General features: G+C 41.2%; 1 protein-coding gene across 1 annotated transcript in view; it reads left to right on the top strand.

Annotated features, from left to right (window-relative positions):
• cpped1 (calcineurin-like phosphoesterase domain containing 1) overlaps positions 1–18,441 on the top strand; it is a 58,037-nt gene that overhangs the window by 12,252 nt on the left and 27,344 nt on the right. The window contains exons 3-5 of the mRNA XM_085415892.1: positions 9,647–9,819; positions 10,594–10,725; positions 10,844–10,976. Coding sequence (XP_085272018.1) covers positions 9,647–9,819; positions 10,594–10,725; positions 10,844–10,976 — 438 coding nt within the window. The remainder of the gene's footprint in view (positions 1–9,646; positions 9,820–10,593; positions 10,726–10,843; positions 10,977–18,441) is intronic.

Genomic DNA, 18,441 nt, shown 5'->3' on the forward strand with positions numbered 1-18,441 from the left:
CTGATGCTTTCTGAATCGCAACTGAATTTGAAAAAAGCTGGTTACATTAGAAATGCCTGAATGTGGAAACGCCACAATCACTGTGTTGCCCACCTTGTCTGATACCGAGACACCAGGTTTGACTTGTCCTGCGTCCAGTCCTCCCCTCTGCTTGTCTGTTTCAGTAGAACGTAGGATGATTTACACCACATAACCTTTAAATAGAAAACAAATTATTATACTCTTAAGGTAAAGACATCAAATTTACACTTTAGCTGAAGACGATGGCTCTGTGTTCTTGATTTTCTGAGTGTGCAGTCTGACTTTACAACAGGTTATGAGGAACGGGCTGACAGAGCCCACTGCAGGTTTAATGCTTGATGCAAAAAAGCGCCGCAAGCCGTTAAGCAATGCAGACTACCTTTGCATGAAAATTAGGGGTCTAAAGTGTGGCGCCTACCTGCCTGGCTGGCCTCCAGGAAGGGAAATCAGCAAGCAAACCTGTCTCCCTCCATCTCTGCATGTTCTTGCTCTTTCTCTCTCTGGGCTCTGGTGACATGTTTGATTGGATCGTGATGAAAGTTTTATTCTGCCTAATCCTGGAGACCATGTAAGATATTAAAGCCAATAAAAATATTTATATGTGGAGCAGTATGCCATTAGTAAAATGTCCTTCTGCTCCCCATTTTCTAAAATTTGACTCGAAGCAAACTATTCATATTCAGCAGAGATGTGGTTTGGCTTAGTCACAGAGGTACTCTTCCCCCCCCCCCCGTCTTTTTTTTTTTTTTTTCTTCTTTTTCTGGGTCGTAATGACCACCAATTTTAGCTGCACAGCCACAGTCATGAACCCTCCCGGAGCTGTCTCCCACTATCATCTAGCTGAGTCTGGCTGTAGGCATCCAAGTCTCCTTATTATCCCCATGACTGCACCATTTAAACCAAAAACATGTCCACATCAGTTTACCCCCCCCCCCCCCCCCCCCCCGACACACACACACACACACACACACTCGTCTCCATGTTCCTGCCATCTCCCCTTATGATCAGTCGCATTTGGAGGTCAAAGCGCGATCTACTTCGCATGTCGTCGTACAGTAAATAGTGTAAGCATCAGGTTTAAACCTAAAGACTTCAGGGACCTTTAAACACCGCGGCGTCAGCTGCTGTTACTGTCAGCACCAGCAGAGCAGGTTGTGCGTGCCATCCTCATTACTCGCCACGTCTGTCACTCGGCTGGCAACTGGGCCGCTGCATTGGTAGGAAGGAGGGAAATAGGTATTATAACCGAAGCTGCTCCTTCCGTCTCTCGGCTGACATTTCCCCTTAAACTGTTTATTTACAATACAGAATGAATGTGTGGCGGCCAGGGGAAGCTGGCTGTCAACCGGCATTGTCAACACCGCTGCCTGTCGGCGACAGGAAATTGGCAACTGTATTTCTGCTCCTACAGATTTCATCTCTCTTCGCCGTTGCTCCTCACAGTGTCTTTTTCTTTTCGGTCTCTTTCCTCTATTATCTGTCTGCTCTCTTTAGTAAACCGCTGCGGTAACATGCCTCATACCCTATTTTGACAACCTTCATTTGCAAGTCTGACACTTACGCAAACATGCTGATTAATTCTTGCCTCTGATGAATCTGTGTGAAGCACCTATGTGAATTAACTGTGTGTTGAGGGTGTAAAGGTCCTGTCTTGTAATTGTTAGGGAAGAAATGTATGTGTGTGGGTGTAAGTGTCAGTTTCAGGTTTAAATTTATACTGTAGGAAAACTGCGGGCTAAGTGGTGATGTCTTGGTATAACAAATGATCTTCCTTATCAAAGACTTGGGCAGACTGATGGATTTGTTTGCGTCTCATCGCAGTGGTCCACAAGGAGCGACCCATTCCCCAAAACGAAAAGTTGTAGAAAGTGTCTCATCTAACTTCATCATGTCATCCAGACCTTTACTGATAGCACGTTCCTTGATTCTAATTCCCTGTCTCCTCTCCTCCACAATCCCAACTAAACCCCCAAGAGATGCTTTCTCTTCTCAAGGACTTCCTTCAATCTCACCTAATTTTCTGTCTGCCATTGCCGCCTCTCCCTCGCTTAATTTCACTTTCCCGTGTCTTTCTCTCACTTACTTTCAAAGCTGACAAATGAAGAGGATAAAGAGTAGGAGGGGGTGGGGGCAGCAAAGGGAGGTGGTGGGGGTGGGGGAGCCAGATATAGAGCTGATTAGATTAGAGAAACATGCTGGACTTGACACTCTCCTAATGAGCACTACAAAGGATTCAAGCTGTGTCTCTGGGGGTTCTTGAAGGATGTTACGCATAATACAGCAGGGAGAAATGTTTAAGTACGCATGTACACGCCTGTGTGCAAAACTCTGAAAGGTGAAGGAGAGGTTGCCTTGGGACTTCCCTGTCCCCTCTCTGTATTTGTGGAAACTAAAGGTGTACTAACTGTAGGGCTGCTCAATTAATCGAATTTTAATCACGATTACGATCTGGGCTTTCAACGATCATTAAAAATGACTGAGCCGATTATTAGCCCCTCCCTCATTTATCCGCGACACCTTAAAGGCCGGTCCGTGAAAATATTGTCGGGCATAAACCATCCGTGGCGCAAAAAAGGTTGGAGACCGCTGATTAAGAGGACCCGAGGGAAGCTCGGAAAGCTAAGCAGAAGTTATTTGGAGAGGAGAGTGACTGCTGTTGGTTGAAAAGAGAGGTAAAAAAAAAAAAAAAACTTCAGTGGTGTTGCACACTATTTTATATTATTTTTTAAAGTCATTGTTAACCCTTTAAATCCGGTGAGAGCTGCATGCTCCGTTTTGTGTAACTATTTTTAAATCCCTGTAGAACCTGAACCACGTAAGCTAGCGCAATAATTTGTTTTGCATATGAAACCGGAGGAGTTGTACTTACATCTGATGCCATCAGCTTGTCCTCGGTCACGGTTTCCTTCCACATAAAGCTTTGCAAAAATTGCATAAAAAGCGCTTGCAGGAACAAAAACATAATATTCCAGAAACACGCTTTGCCGATCCGATCAGCTGTTCGTAACACTTCCCACAGTGAAACAAACGTCAGCGCGAACTGTCGCATGTCCGCCATTTCCTGGCCGAAACCGGAAGTGACGTCATTTTCGCGGAAATGTAGTTTTTTACTTGTAGGCCTTAAAAACCTCTACTGGTCATGTTTGACTTTTCTGAATAGTTTCTGGGATGCTTGCACTGCTGGAAATAGTTTATTTTGATGCACATGCTGTTTTCTTTGCAAATTTGCATCATAGGATTGTTTTTTTTTGTTTTTCCTGCAGTATATAAAAATTGGTGTATCTCCAAAATAAAACTATGAAGACACTCAAAATAAATTTCCTGTTGTTGTAAACTATTTTTTGCAACTTTTTTGTATTTAAAGTTTTGAGGGATAAACCTCTTAAATTTCTCCAAGTAGAAATATATGTAAAAACAAAACAAAAACGATTTTCAATTTTTTTTGTAATTTATTGCACTTTTTTGCAATTAATGTAGTTACTATGGACTTAATGCATACATATTATTAAAATATGGGCTATAACAGTTATTTAGCAACTTGAAATGCTCCCACAAATGGCACTACAACATGTAAAAAAATAATATAAGCTCTGGCGGACTTGGTTCTATAGTAGGTCTTAAAGGGTTAAATAAATACCGTCAAATAATCGCGATCTCAATTTCAGTGAAAATAATCGTGATTATCATTTTTGCCATAATCGAGCAGCCCTAACTAACTGCAGTTTTCTTGGGTGACTTAATTGTTAGTTTATTCTGTTTTGTGGTAAAAGTCTGACCTCACAGTGGATCAAGTGGAATCTGGCTGATTTCAATCACCAGTTGATTGACTCCAAAGAATAAAAAAAAACAGGGTTTTGGTGCCTTATCCGAGTCCAAATTATGGTAGCAGTGTGATTAAATATAGTAGTCTAGACATTCTTTCCGTGAGCCAATCCTCTGGGCCTGAAGGTCGGAACAGCAATAAACACTTTTGTGTTTTTGCATTGGCTGCTGCGTTTCAGGCATAACGTTGTCTTAATCAGATCTGGGACTGCTTTTTGGGTGACAGAGAGCTCCACTCAGTCCCTAATACTATCTTATAACTTTTCGGCCTGCTGCCCTTTCAAAGAAATTCATTTCAGACACGTCCATCAGTGATCCCACCTGTTGAGTTCAGTTGCAAGCTTTACACATCTTCATCTTTTTTGGTAAGGCAGCATTAGGTAAGGTCACTAGTACTGATGAGTCTGCGCTTTTGGAAGAACAAACTAATCACACTAATTGTAATGCACAGAGAAAACGTGAAGAGACAATGTTACCTTTAACCAGTGCAGGCTTAAAAATGATTGAAACTGTAGAAAATTAATTCTTGAGGTTATCTTTAGCAAAGAAATCGCAGCATGTTTCAGATGATAGTTCACAAGTTTTGGAGTTTAAAGTGTTTTTCTGTGAATTTTTTCTCAGCCATAATTAATGGTAAAAATACTCACTGTGGCTGCTTCTCAAAAAACCTTTACTTGTGTTCATGGAGTCCGGCTTCATGGTTCTGGACTGCAGCTATTTGTCCTGCTTATGAAGCTGTTCTCCACCCGAGTCGTGTTGCAGCTTGAAGCAGATCTATTATCACAAGCAGCAGTCCATGCCTGCTTAGAGTCCCATCCATGATGCTTTCAATGGTGTAACGAGAGATGCTCTGGAGAGGCAGCTGAATGTTAGCTTGGTTACCAGCAGCTAAACTTTCAAAATACCCTCACAACCACTTTATTGGGAACACCTGTAAATGCAAATATCTAATTAGCTAATGACATGGAAACAACTCGATGCATTTAGGCATGTAGACACAATAAGGTCATGATTTACTTTATGACCACAGTGTACCCATCTTCTGATGGTTGTTTCCAGCAGGGTAATATTCCATGTCACAAAGCTTAGTTTTTCTTAAACTAGTCACTTTAACATGGCATTGTAAACGGATGGCCTTCACAGTCACCAAATCTCAGTCCAATAAAGGACCTTTGGGATGTAATTTGTGGCTGCGCAACCAACAAATCTGCAGCAACCTTGTTGAATCTATGCCACGAAGCATTAAGGCTTTCCTTACTGGTCCAATCCAGTACTAACAAAGTGTACCTAATAAATCAGCCTGTGAGTGTAAATTTAAGGGGGCTGTCGACTAGTATTAGTACAGTATAGTTTGTACAGGGCAGATGTATCAGTTGCCAATATGTACTTGGGCAACTGTAGAAAACACTATTTACCTCATTTTGCGTTTGTGAGATTGTCTGAAGTATTTAATATAACATCTTCACTAAGATCTTGCCAAACACCAGTGCCACATCAGCACAAGCACAACATGTCGATGCATGCTTGAGTTAGTCACAAATATAGAGGCCACAAAATACAGTTGTTCAAGTGTAGAAAATGTATACAACAGCAAGACCCCAGGCACTGAGGACTCAGTGCAGCTTCGACAGCCAGTCTTTAAAGGAAATTGAGAGAAGTGCTTACAGTGTTGGACAGGCTCAATGAGAACCTGCCAAAGTCTCCTGTCAGGTTTTAAGAATCAGTGTTGCAATCTCATTAAGTGAACAAGGCCTTTCAGTTAGAGCCCCACGGGGAGTGGAGAGCAGCATTGTGTTTTTATTTGCGTATACCCTACATGTGCTGCATATTGCAGGGAGGAAAGTAGGGCAAGACAGTGCTGGCGTTAAAAATGTTTGTATGAAATGGAATTTCTCGCTATTTCTTATATATGAAAAATCCTTATCATTTATTTCATTTAGTGATGCACAACACATCTGCTTTAACCACTTGCTTTAACAAGCAAGATATCTTAAATGCAGATGGGGCTTGGATGAGGATTGGTTCGAGCTGTGTCACAGAGATTGTTGATTCATGCTTGTACTATGTCAACAGATGGCTGTAATTGAGGGCAGGCAGGTGGTGGTGTGAGGAAGCAGAAGGCAGCACAGCGTCCCTGCCACTGTGTGTCGCAACCAGTGCTATTTATTCACATTTATTTATCAGGAGAAACGTAAGTGTGGCTAGATGCTGTTGTTGAGCCCAAAATCCAGTACATTTGATAAGTGTGAACGTTGCATAGGGTAGTCGAGCACAGCGTGACAGTCAATCTCAAAGGGCAGAGGACGTCAACATTTTTCGACTATTGTTGTCGTTCTCTCCGGTCTCACAGAGACACTGGATGTTTTACAACATATTTGGAAAAAGCCTCCATTTCTGCACCACCTCATAAATCTGTGCGTTTTTCCGATTTCGACTCTCGCATCTGCTACCGTGCATGACAGATGAGGTTTCCAGACAGACGCGAGTGTCGAATAAATCCAAAACAGCGGTGGAAACTTGAAGTAGTACTCAATTATAAAGTTAGCTGTACAAACTTTATCAGTTGTTTTACATTTTCAAGCCTGTTCAAGTGCTCGATAGAACCTCAGTCCCAGAAATGTTGGGACACTGCGCAAGATGTAAATAACAACAGAATGGAATGATTTGCAAATCTCACAAACACAGATTTTATTCACAGTGGAACATAGAAAACATGTCAAATGGTTAAACTGAGTCATTTTACTGCTTCATGAAAAATATCAATAATAGCAAGTCGTCTGAAAAACATTGGGACAGGAGCAATAAAAGACTGGAAAAGTAAGTGCTGCTAAAAAGGAACAGCTGGAGGAACATTTTACAGTTAATTGGTTTAACTGTTAACATGTCAGCATATGATCGAGTATAAAAAAAGAGCATCTCAGAGATTTTCTGAAGTAAACATGGGCAGAGGTTCACCACTTTGGAAAAAAACTGAATCTACAAATGAAGGAAATCTCTCATCATCAACAGAGCATAATGTCCTCAAATGATTCTGAAAATCTGGAGAAATCTCTGTGCATAATTGACAGGGTCGAAAATCAGAAGTGTATTCCCGTGATCTTGTGCGCAGGCTCAGTCAGTGAGCAGTTTCCTGCAACATCAACAAATGCAGGTTAAGGCTGTATCATACAAAGAAGAAGCTTTATGTGAAAATGATCCAGAAACACTGCTGTCTTGACTAGATCCAAACTCATTTAAAATGGACCGAGGCAAAGCGGATAACTGGAAAGCATGGACACCGCGTCTTCTGGTCTAAGAGGAGAGAGACTAGCTGACTTGCTATTAGCATTCAGATAAAAAGCTTGCATCTCTGACGGTAAAACCTGTTCTGTAAATTTACACCTTTTATCTTCTACAATTTAATCCCAAAAAGACATGCTGACAGATTTCTTTCATTTATTACAGCAGCATTTCTTTGTCACGTAGCAAAACTGAGACTTGCTGTTGAAATTGCACTTTTTCTTATATTAGGATATGTCAGGGATTAAATATGTAGTTGCATTGGATGTGTTGTGAATAATCTATTGTGAATGACATTGTTTTTATTTACATTTTGTAAAGCGTCCTAACTGTTTTTTGGCATTTGTAATCGAAGATAAGAGTATGCAACATCAACACACACACAGAGGAAAGATCAATTGTATCTAATGTGGAATCTCCCTTGATTACCTATTATGTATTCATATTTAGGCGATGTCAAGCATAAACATGTTTTGCTATTCCACTGAGCAAATCCACTGGAGCAGCTGACAAGGTCAGGTACCTTCCTAAGGGGCATATTCATGGTGCTAAAATATACAGTAGACTGATTCTCATTCGCCAATCCTAAAGAAAATGACCTCATGCAAATTAAAACTTGTAAATAAACGAAGAAAATCAGGTACTGTAATCTGTCTGTAGCAGCAAAGTTGCAGAGAGTGCTATCAGCTGGAACAGTTGCCTAACAATCTTTGCGCCCCCGGTTTTTCATCTAAACTTCATTAGTGAGACGGCCTTTGTTTGTATGTAATTGTGGCAGCGGTCAAATATTGTGAAATAATTAATCCGCTTTGTTGTGGCTTCAGCTGTCATTTCCTTTCATCAGGATTATACTTGAAAATATCAGGTCAACAGGGAACGAAAAAAGCAAGTTTGAGTTTGTGCTGGCATCAGAGAAAAACCACTTATCTACTTATTGATAATTTGTAAGGCAGTTTTATTCATGCAGAACTAAATTATTTTGATGTCATTTGTGTTTCGCACAAATTAAATTTTTTGCTTGTTTTCGTGATAGTTGTGGAATATCTTATAGGATGGCAATTAAATTCTATCTTGGAGCAAAACTAACAACTCATTTGTTTTGGTGAGTAACATTGAATAAAAATCTAGCATACTTACAAGGAAGCTCAGTGGGCTACAGTTGAATTTGGACTCATTTTAGCATTAAATTCCAAATAAATGTCAAACTCTCCACCTGCACTCATCCACAGCGACATGGTGTTGCTGTTCAATAGTTCAGAAGTAATTTGACTACACGGTCAATAGTACCATGTCCGCAAAAAGAAAAGAAAACTGAAAGTATTACTAGTGGTACTATAATGATGTTATGAAAGTGGGCCCAACCAAAAGGACTATTCACTCCATGATCATGAACAACAAGTATATTAGATATTTTACGTTTGGAAGCTTTACCTGCAGAGGAGTACCAAGTGACAGCTCCAGGATGCATGGTGGTCCAGTGGCAGTACTGTTGCCTCACAGCGTATGGTCCAAACTCTGGCTGGCACCTTTCTGAATACCTCCTCAAACAGTCTGAAAATATTAATGTTTGGTTAATTAGCTCTAAATTAGCCGTAGTTGAGGGTAGATAACGTGCTTTTGTTGCGTAGATTAAGTCGATATGTGACTTGCAGTCTACAAAGCACCTTAAGTGGTCAGTAAGATTGGAAGAGCGTTGTATAAACGTCAGTCCATGTTTTCCCTTTTAATGTTTCTTAAACTCTACACTTTCTCCCACTGTCACGAATAAGATGTTCTTTGGGGAAAGGCTCTTATGTAATGAGCCCTATCTAAATATCCGAGGAAAGATTTGCTCCAAAACTAGGCCAGTAAAATAATTACTCAGATGAATAAAAATGAAAAGAAATATGAGAGGGAAGAGAGAGAGAGGACCGGGGATAACACAAGAGCAGGGGCTGATGGGTTTGTTTGATATAAATTCAAAGTTATAAATAGATTTGAGAGTCACCCATTCTCTGCCCTTTATACACTCTGGGATTGAATTAATTTGGCTCAGAACATTACCCATTTTTGGATGTTTACCCTTTTTGTGAACTCCAGGCTTATAGCACTTTTAAAATTTTTTGGGGGGGGAGGTGTATTTAAAGCAAATAGCCTCGTATGTCTTCACAAACCTGAATCTGGAAAGCGGTCTACACAGCTGTTGCCTGCAACATGTGGACCGAGAGGATACCGCCAGAGCACCACTAATCATGTCAGTAACCATGGTGATATGAAGTCGAGCTGTACTGAGCATTCATCATCCTTTGAGCGCTCTCATCATCATCCATATAATCTCTCTCTCACTCTCACGTTGTCCTCATTCACACTTTTAGGCTGTCTTTGGCTCATTTCCACCCGCATACAGTAGAATGCTTTTCTTAATCAAACATCTGTTTTTTTAGGTCCAGGTCGTAAATTGTTTGGTTTTATGTTACCTTTAATCATATGTGTGACAGTAACACATGCCATGTTGACAATAGGTTTTCTGTTATTCTTCCTTTAGGTACACCCTTTAGAGAAGGTCAGGAGAAAGATCTGAAGGCAGCCTTGAAGGGGACCGATCCCTCCATTCCTCTGGTGTTTGTCAGTGGAAACCATGACCTGGGTAACACCCCCACTCCCAGCACAGTGGAGCAGTATTGCAGGGAGTGGGGGGATGACTATTTCAGCTTCTGGGTAAGCAGACACAGCCTGTAGCAGTGGTTGTTGGATGAATGGAATATTATAATGACGGGTACCTGCGAACACCATCTCTGCTCTCACAGGATTAAGAATAGCAAAGGACCAAAAACCCTGCACCTGTTTTGGTGTGTGACATTAAATATGTTTTGGTTCTATTTTCCTCAGCATGTATAGCTAATGTCATTTAGACTACTTTTGTGCATTAGACTTCCCTGTACTTTGATATTGCAGTTAAAAAATATATGTATATCACGGTGTGGTCCAGTTTTTATGGTGGCCATTTAGACCTCTTTTACCAGAAGTTGCACAAGGGAGCTTTGTGATGATGCATATTTCAGTTATAGCAACTGTTTCTTGGTAACATAACAAACTTTGATGTGGTGCCATGGGCACACAGTTGGTAAACTTAAAAGCATTACTAATTAGGATTGCAAAGTTTTTTTAGAGTCTTATTAACATAAGACCAGAATGCATAGTATATGGACAGTATATGGTTCCTTAAAGGCCTTGCAATTTGGGACATGGCTAATGAGTTTTATACATGTAGTTTAAAATGCATGCCAGAGGTATTTTGCTAAAATTCTGCATGGTTGGAGTGTTTTTGCCACACCGCATTCACCAACATTTTTATTTTCAGCAGTTAGGTTTTGGATAATCTATAGGAATATAATATTAAATTGGGTGTAGGGACGGCAGATGAAATGGGAAATAATTCAAGTTGTTGTTTTCCTCTCTTGTTTTCTTTTTCTCACACTTTTGCCGTCTCAGGTGGGCGGAGTTCTCTGCCTGGTTCTGAACTCCCAGCTGTTCTTCGACGCCTCGGCCTGCCCTGAGCTGAGGGAGGCTCAGGAGGCCTGGCTGGAGGCGCAGCTGAGCAGAGCATCCTCCTCCTCTTCTACGGTAGGATGGCATGACCCCAGCGTGATTGAGCCTTTTTAAGCCATGTGGGCACATCATTTGAATTTCTGTCTTTAGAGATCTTGTGATGTAATCAACGCTCACATCTGTCTCCATTTAGGAACCTAAACCCAAACACATCCTGATATTTCAGCACATTCCCCTGTACCTAAAGAGTCCTGATGAAGAGGATGACTACTTCAACCTGCAGAGGACAGTCAGGCAAAACCTGCTGGACAGGTTCAAGAAAGCAGGTAGGAGACCAGAATACAGAAAATTATGGGGGTTTTCTGATTTCCTCTGGTTAAAAATTGGCAGCCTAGTTCAGGTTTGTGCATTTGGTTAGAATTAGAAGTCGCAGAATAGATAAATCAATTTTACTATCTTAAATGTCAAGCATCTCTGGCTTCCACAGCTCTGAAATAAGAGCATTATTATTTGTTCTTTTCTTTTCTTTTAGAATAATGGATTTAGGCCAATGTGAGTGGTCTTAAGTTTCTTGTCTTAATACGCCTTAGCTGCTATTCCTATTAAACCTGTTCATTTTAAGCATATCTCACTGAAGCACAGTTAAGATCCCAGCCCAGAGGATTAATATGTCATTATCCAGCAGCCTCAGGAAGAGCTGTTGGCACACACACACACACACACACACACACACACACACACACACACACACACACACACACACACACACACAATGCAGACATAATTGAATGAATTATTCCATTCACTTCCTATAAGGAGAATAAATCCTTAATCAATCCATTGTTGTAAGCTTATAAGAGAACGATACAAAAGTAGTGGGCAAAAAAGAAAAAAATAACCCTCCCTCAAGGACAACACGTCTTTAGGCAGAATCTCAGCGAAGGTGCGTCAGCCAGCTTTGCGCTGCTGACTGACAGCAGCCACCACTCAGTGCCGAGCTTTTCAATCATGCATCAAGGTGACAGACGGTGGATGGTTTTAATTTCATTATCCATCCATTATTTCTGCACATATTTAACCATGTTGGCCCGTCTTGGTCTGATGACCCTTCTCTCTCATAATTGATCTCTCCTCCAGGGCAACACTGCTTAAAATTTTAAAGGGCAGTCTCTACAAGCTTTTTCTTATCATGAGCAGGAGGGTATTGCTGTAGAATGAGCTGGTGCCCTTTTTCTTACCCGCACTCTTGTGCCCTGCTAGCAATTATAAACACGGGCCACGTACAGAGCAAGCGCTCCATGAACTACGAGCACGTAGATTCATACTGACAACAGACGTGCAGACGTGCTGATTTTTAAATATATGGTATGATTTTCTCAGGCGCTTAAGTGCGATGTGTGATACTCCTTTATTACAGCAAGGCAAAGAATACTCAGTATCCATGTTTCCTCTGACTCTTATCTATACTCTTATCATGAGTATAAGCCTTTTTCCCTTCTTCAGATGAATGCGCTGTCTGAGAATTTTTCAGGTCAGGGGTGTCAAGGGGTATTTTCAGTAATCAGTCTGAAGTCAGATTGTTGTATAAGAAAGATGAACTATAGATATGTGTCTGATCTTAAAAAAAAAACGAAAAAATCTGGTTTTCCAGATTGGAGAACAAGATGGCTGCTAGGGTGCAGACACACAGCTTGGCAGGTCCTGTGCGTTTGCCAAAAAACCATCTAAAAACCCCTGGATCTTGACATCAACTTGTCTTTTTGTTTTTATACATTTTTATCTTCTGTGGAGTTCGACATGTCCAAGAAAGCTGGATAATTATACCACTTTCCCAGCCAAATGGAGTCAACATCTTTTGTTCACAAGATTCTTGGATTGTGGTCATGCTAGACCACCCCCAGGTAAACATGAACAATCAAATATACCACGTCTGTCGCTGGAGATTCTGAAACTTGTTCTGATGCTACTTTTGGCTGGTGATATAGAACTAAATCCTGGACCTAATTCAAACATCAGTGATTTGGACTGGCTACAACTAATTAGCCTAGTTAGCCTAGGCCTGCCTGGGCCTCCATTTCAGCTTCCTGGGCCTCCACCTCGGCTGCCTGGGCCTCCACCTCGGCTGCCTGGGCCTCCACCTCGGCTGCCTGGGCCTCCACTTCGGCTGCCTGGGCCTACATTTCGGCTGCCTGGGCCTACATTTCGGCTGCCTGGGCCTACATTTCAGCTGCCTGGGCCTACATTTCAGCTGCCTGGGCCTACATTTCAGCTAGCTGGGTTTTCACCTCAGCTGCTCGGGCCTCCACCTCGGCTGCCTGGGTTTCAATCTGGGCTGCCTGGGCCTCCAACTCAGCTGCCTGGGCCTCCACCTCAGCTGCCTGGGCCTACATTTCAGCTAGCTGGGTCTCCACCTCGGCTGCCTGGGTCTCCACCTCGGCTGCCTGGGTCTCCACCTCGGCTGCCTGGGTCTCCAACTCGGCTGCCTGGGTTTCAATCTCGGCTGCCTGAGCTTACACCTCAGCTGCCTGGGCCTCCACCTCAGCTGCCTGGGCCTCCACCTCAGCTGCCTGGGCCTCCACCTCAGCTGCCTGGGCCTCCACCTCAGCTGCCTGGGTTTCAATCTTGGCTGCCTGGGCCTACACCTCAGCTGCTCGGACCTCCACCTAGGCTTCCTGGGCCTCCACCTCGGCTGCCTTGGCCCCCAACGCGGCTGCCTGGGCCCCCATCTCGGCTGCCTGGGCCCCCACCTGCTGTACCCAAACTACAGTCTCCAGTAAAGGGTTTCTCATCATTAAATGCTCATAGCATTGTCAACAAAAGGACAAGAAATCCTGCTATTAAAATTTACAGAGGAACAAAGATCTGCAAGACATTTAATCAGGCTAAACTAATCTGGGACACTAAAAATAAACCAAAGGGGCTTCTATGTGGACACATTAACATTCGCAGTATGTTACCAAAGCATGAGCAACTGGAACATATTCTAAGCAATTCCAATATTTCTATTTTGGGTATCTCTGAATCTTGGCTCACAAGTTCTTCTTCTGAGTCTGCGGTTGTCTTTCCAGAATACACAGTATTCAGAAGGGATAGAATTGGAACAAGAGGAGGAGGAATACTTGTGTATGTAAAAAAACACCTGGATTGCTCTTTACTTAGTTCACCAATAGATGTCGAAATAGAACATATTTCTGTTAAAATCACTCTTTCCCCAGAAATGTCATTTACGTTGATCTGTTTATATCGCCCTCCTTCCGCAAAGAATATTTTTTATGAACAACTACAGATATTACTTAAATATCATGCTATAAATAATAAGTCTAATGAAATAATTGTAATGGGAGATTTTAATGTCAACTGGGACTGTGAAAAGGACAGAAAAACACTCAAGGACATAATGGAGACTTTGAACTTTACTCAACACATTGAACAACCCACAAGAATAACAAGACACTCTAAAACTAAAATAGATCTGGTTTTCAGTAATAAGCCCGAGCGAATTATTAAATCTTATAATTTTATCACTGGTATTTCAGACCACAATTTTATATTATTTTCTTGAAAACTTATAAAATCACGGGTTAAGAATGACTTTCAAAGTTCATCTAATAGGAGATCCTTTTATGAATTCATACCAAGAAGTCAGCGACAAAATGTAGCAGAAGCATTAGCATCAGTTAACTGGGAGCCTTTATTGTGTAGTGATGATCCACAATTCTGCATATGTTATATCAACATACTCCATTAGAGGTCGACAAAAAATAAAGACAACATCTAATTTGCCCTGGTTAAACAAAGAGTGCAAGAATTTAATGAAAACAAGAGATCAATTACTAAAGCAGTTCCTGAAAACAGGTCTAACTCTGGATAGACAGAGATTTACTTCAATGCGGAATAAAGTAACAAGAAGTTTGAGACAGGCCAAAGCAAAAATTTTTATAAATATAATTGAAAGAGCCAAAGGTAATGGTAAAGTTATCTGGCAACACTTAAATAAATTACTTGGCCGTCATTCAAACAAAAGCAAAAATACAATTGAACTTTATGTAAATAACTCTATTGTTAGAGAGCCTCTATCTATTGTCAGTAACTTAAACACTTTCTTTATTTCATCTGTTAAGGAGATCAGTCAGAGCTTTGACTCAGTCGTATGCTCTGATAATGTGAATGATGTTGGTCAAAATTTGTTCACCGTCACTCATATTTCAGACACTGAAGTTGCTAAACTAATTACAGGTTTAAAACAATCAAAAGCACTTGATGTATATGGTATTAACACAAACTTCCTAAAGGAACATATGGATTTGCTTGTACGTCCAATAACTCATGTTTTGAATATGTCTTTCAAACACTCCATTGTTCCAACAGATTGGAAAATTGCTGCAGTTACACCAATTCTCAAAGCAGGTGTGAAGACTGACATTGCTAATTATCGCCCCATAAGCATACTCCCGGTCGTATCTAAAATGGCTGAGAAGTGGGTGGTTAAACTCCTCACTGCTCACCTAGAAAACACCCAACCCTCATTACATCCGTTGCAGTTTTGCTTTCGGGCACATCACTCCACAGATACTGCCCTGTGTATGTTAGTGGAGAACTTGAAGAGCTTGCTGGACAAGCGTCCCTGTGTTGGAGCTGTATTTTTAGATCTGAAGAAGGCTTTCGACTCTGTAAACCATCAGATATTGTTGTCCAGATTGACTCAGTTTAATATCTCCAGTCAGGCTCTTCAGTGGTTTGCCTCATATCTCTCACACAGGAAACAGTGTGTGGTGTTAGATGGGGTTAAATCTCCATATTTAGACTGTGATACAGGGGTTCCTCAAGGATCTGTTCTTGGGCCCTTATTGTTCTCTCTTTTTATCAATAACTTACCTGAAGTCTGTCCAAATATATTTACTCAAATGTATGCGGATGATGCAGTTATATATACGCAAGCAAATAGTGTCCAGCAGGTGGCAAAAGATCTTACAGCTGCTTTAGCATTAATGCATAGCTGGCTGGAGGACTCATGCCTAATGTTGAACACCTCAAAAACTGTCTGTATGTAGTTTTCAAAACGCCCCTTAAACTTGAAGCACTCAAACATATTCCTGGATGGAGTAGCGCTTGAATTAGCTCCAGAATTTAAATATCTTGGGGTCATTCTAGACCCAACATTATCCTTCAAGAGTCACATAAATAGTGTCCCAGGTACTTAAATTTAACAATTGAAATTTTAATCATATACGTAATAATTTAAATATGAATGTTGCAAAAACTTATTTTTACTCAATGATCATCTCTCATATGGACTATTGTTTGACGTCCTGGTCACTTGCTTGTCCAACAACACTTAAAACTATTGAAAACATTTATAAAAGAAGTTTAAAACTACTTGACAAAAAACCGACTTCCCACCACCACTGTCATGTGTTAAAAAAAACATAAATTACTGAACTTCAATAACTTAGTGAAACTTAAAAGAGTGTGTTTAATATACAGTGGGGCAAAAAAGTATTTAGTCAGCCACCAATTGTGCAAGTTCCCCCACCTAAAATGATGACAGAGGTCAGTAATTTGCACCAGAGGTACACTTCAACTGTGAGAGACAGAATGTGAAAAGAAAATCCATGAATTCACATGGTAGGATTTGTAAAGCATTTATTCGTAAATTAGGGTGGAAAATAAGTATTTGGTCACCTCAAACATGGAAAATCTCTGGCTCTCACAGACCTGTAACGTCTTCTGTAAGACGCTTTTCTGTCCCCCACTCGTTACCTGTATGAATGGCACCTGTTTGAACCCATCATCTGTATAAAAGACACCTGTCCACAGCCTCAAACAGTCAGACTCCAAACTCCGCCATGGCCAAGACCAAAGAGCTTTCGAAGGACACCAGGAAAAGTATTGTAGACCTGCACCAGACTGGGAAGAGTGAATCTACAATAGGCAAGCAGCTTGGTGTGAAAAAATCAACTGTGGGAGCAATCATCAGAAAATGGAAGACATACAAGACCACTGATAATCTCCCACGATCTGGGGCTCCACGCAAGATCTCATCCCGTGGGGTCAAAATGATCATGAGAACGGTGAGCAAAGATCCCAGAACCACACGGGGGGACCTGGTGAATGACCTGCAGAGAGCTGGGACCAAAGTAACAAAGGTCACCATCAGTAACACACTACAATGGCAGGGAATCAAATCCCGCAGTGCCAGACGTGTTCCCCTGCTGAAGCCAGTGCATGTCCAGGCCCGTCTGAAGTTTGCCAGAGAGCACATGGATGATACAGCAGAGGATTGGGAGAATGTCATGTGGTCAGATGAAACCAAAGTAGAACTTTTTGGTATAAACTCAACTCGTCGTGTTTGGAGGACGAAGAATACTGAGTTGCATCCCAAGAACACCATACCTACTGTGAAGCATGGGGGTGGAAACATCATGCTATGGGGCTGTTTTTCTGCCAAGGGGACAGGACGACTGATCCGTGTTAAGGACAGAATAAATGGGGCCATGTATCGTGAGATTTTGAGCCAAAACCTCCTTCCATCAGTGAGAACTTTGAAAATGAAACGAGGCTGGGTCTTCCAACATGACAATGATCCAAAACACACCGCCCGGGCAACAAAGGAGTGGCTCCGTAAGAAGCATTTGAAAGTCCTGGAGTGGCCTAGCCAGTCTCCAGACCTCAACCCCATAGAAAATCTGTGGCGGGAGTTGAAAGTCCGTGTTGCTCAGCGACAGCCCCAAAACATCACTGCTCTCCAGAAGATCTGCATGGAGGAATGGGCCAAAATACCAGCTACTGTGTGTGCAAACCTGGTAAAGACCTATAGTAAACGTTTGACCTCTGTTATTGCCAACAAAGGTTATGTTACAAAGTATTGAGTTGTATTTTTGTTATTGACCAAATACTTATTTTCCACCCTGATTTACGAATAAATTCTTTACAAATCCTACCATGTGAATTCATGGATTTTTTTTTCACATTCTGTCTCTCACAGTTGAAGTGTACCTCTGGTGCAAATTACTGACCTCTGTCATCATTTTAGGTGGGGGAACTTGCACAATCGGTGGCTGACTAAATACTTTTTTGCCCCACTGTATAAAGTCTTACACTCCCTTGCTCCACCACCACTAAAGCAGTTCATTAGGCATAAAGAAAGCTCAGACAGGACCACTCGAGCTTCAATCCGAGGAGACTTGTTTATACCCCACAGACGGACAGCATTTGGGCAGAACGTCCTCTCTGTCAAGGGAGGCCATCTGTGGAACGGTCTTCCTCAACCCATTAGAGAATGCTCTACACTCAATTTGTTTAAGGCAAAGGTTAAAAACTGGTTATAGACAAATCAAGTGTGTGATCATGTATGAGTTGTATAGTTTTAATGTTTTATTTGGGAACAGAATGGTGCGTATGTGTACGTTTGGTGATGGAGTTTTTATTATGAATGAATGATGAATTTTTATGAATTATTATGTCTTTTTTTTATGCTTGAGGACAACAGATGGAAATTAGCCCTTGACTATAATCTGGTATGTTTACATTCATGTAATTTTTTTTTTTTTACATTTATGTTCATTAACATGCACTGTCCTAAATAAATAAATAAATAAATGTATGCATAACAATTAAGTCGATCTCTGCTCTGAACATATCTGTGAATGTGTTCTTTCTCCTGCTCACATGGAGAGATTTGATTTGATGTACTTTAGAAATATCCTTCATTTTGACATATTTATGAAGATTCTAAGTCATTCTGACTATAAGATAAGAAAACACATAGCCATGTTATTATTTCTATTAGTT

The sequence above is a fragment of the Rhamphochromis longiceps genome, linkage group LG8 (assembly GCF_057381845.1).
Source record: "Rhamphochromis longiceps isolate RC_006_pf linkage group LG8, R_longiceps_female_GT1.1, whole genome shotgun sequence".
NCBI classification, from domain to species: domain Eukaryota; kingdom Metazoa; phylum Chordata; class Actinopteri; order Cichliformes; family Cichlidae; genus Rhamphochromis; species Rhamphochromis longiceps.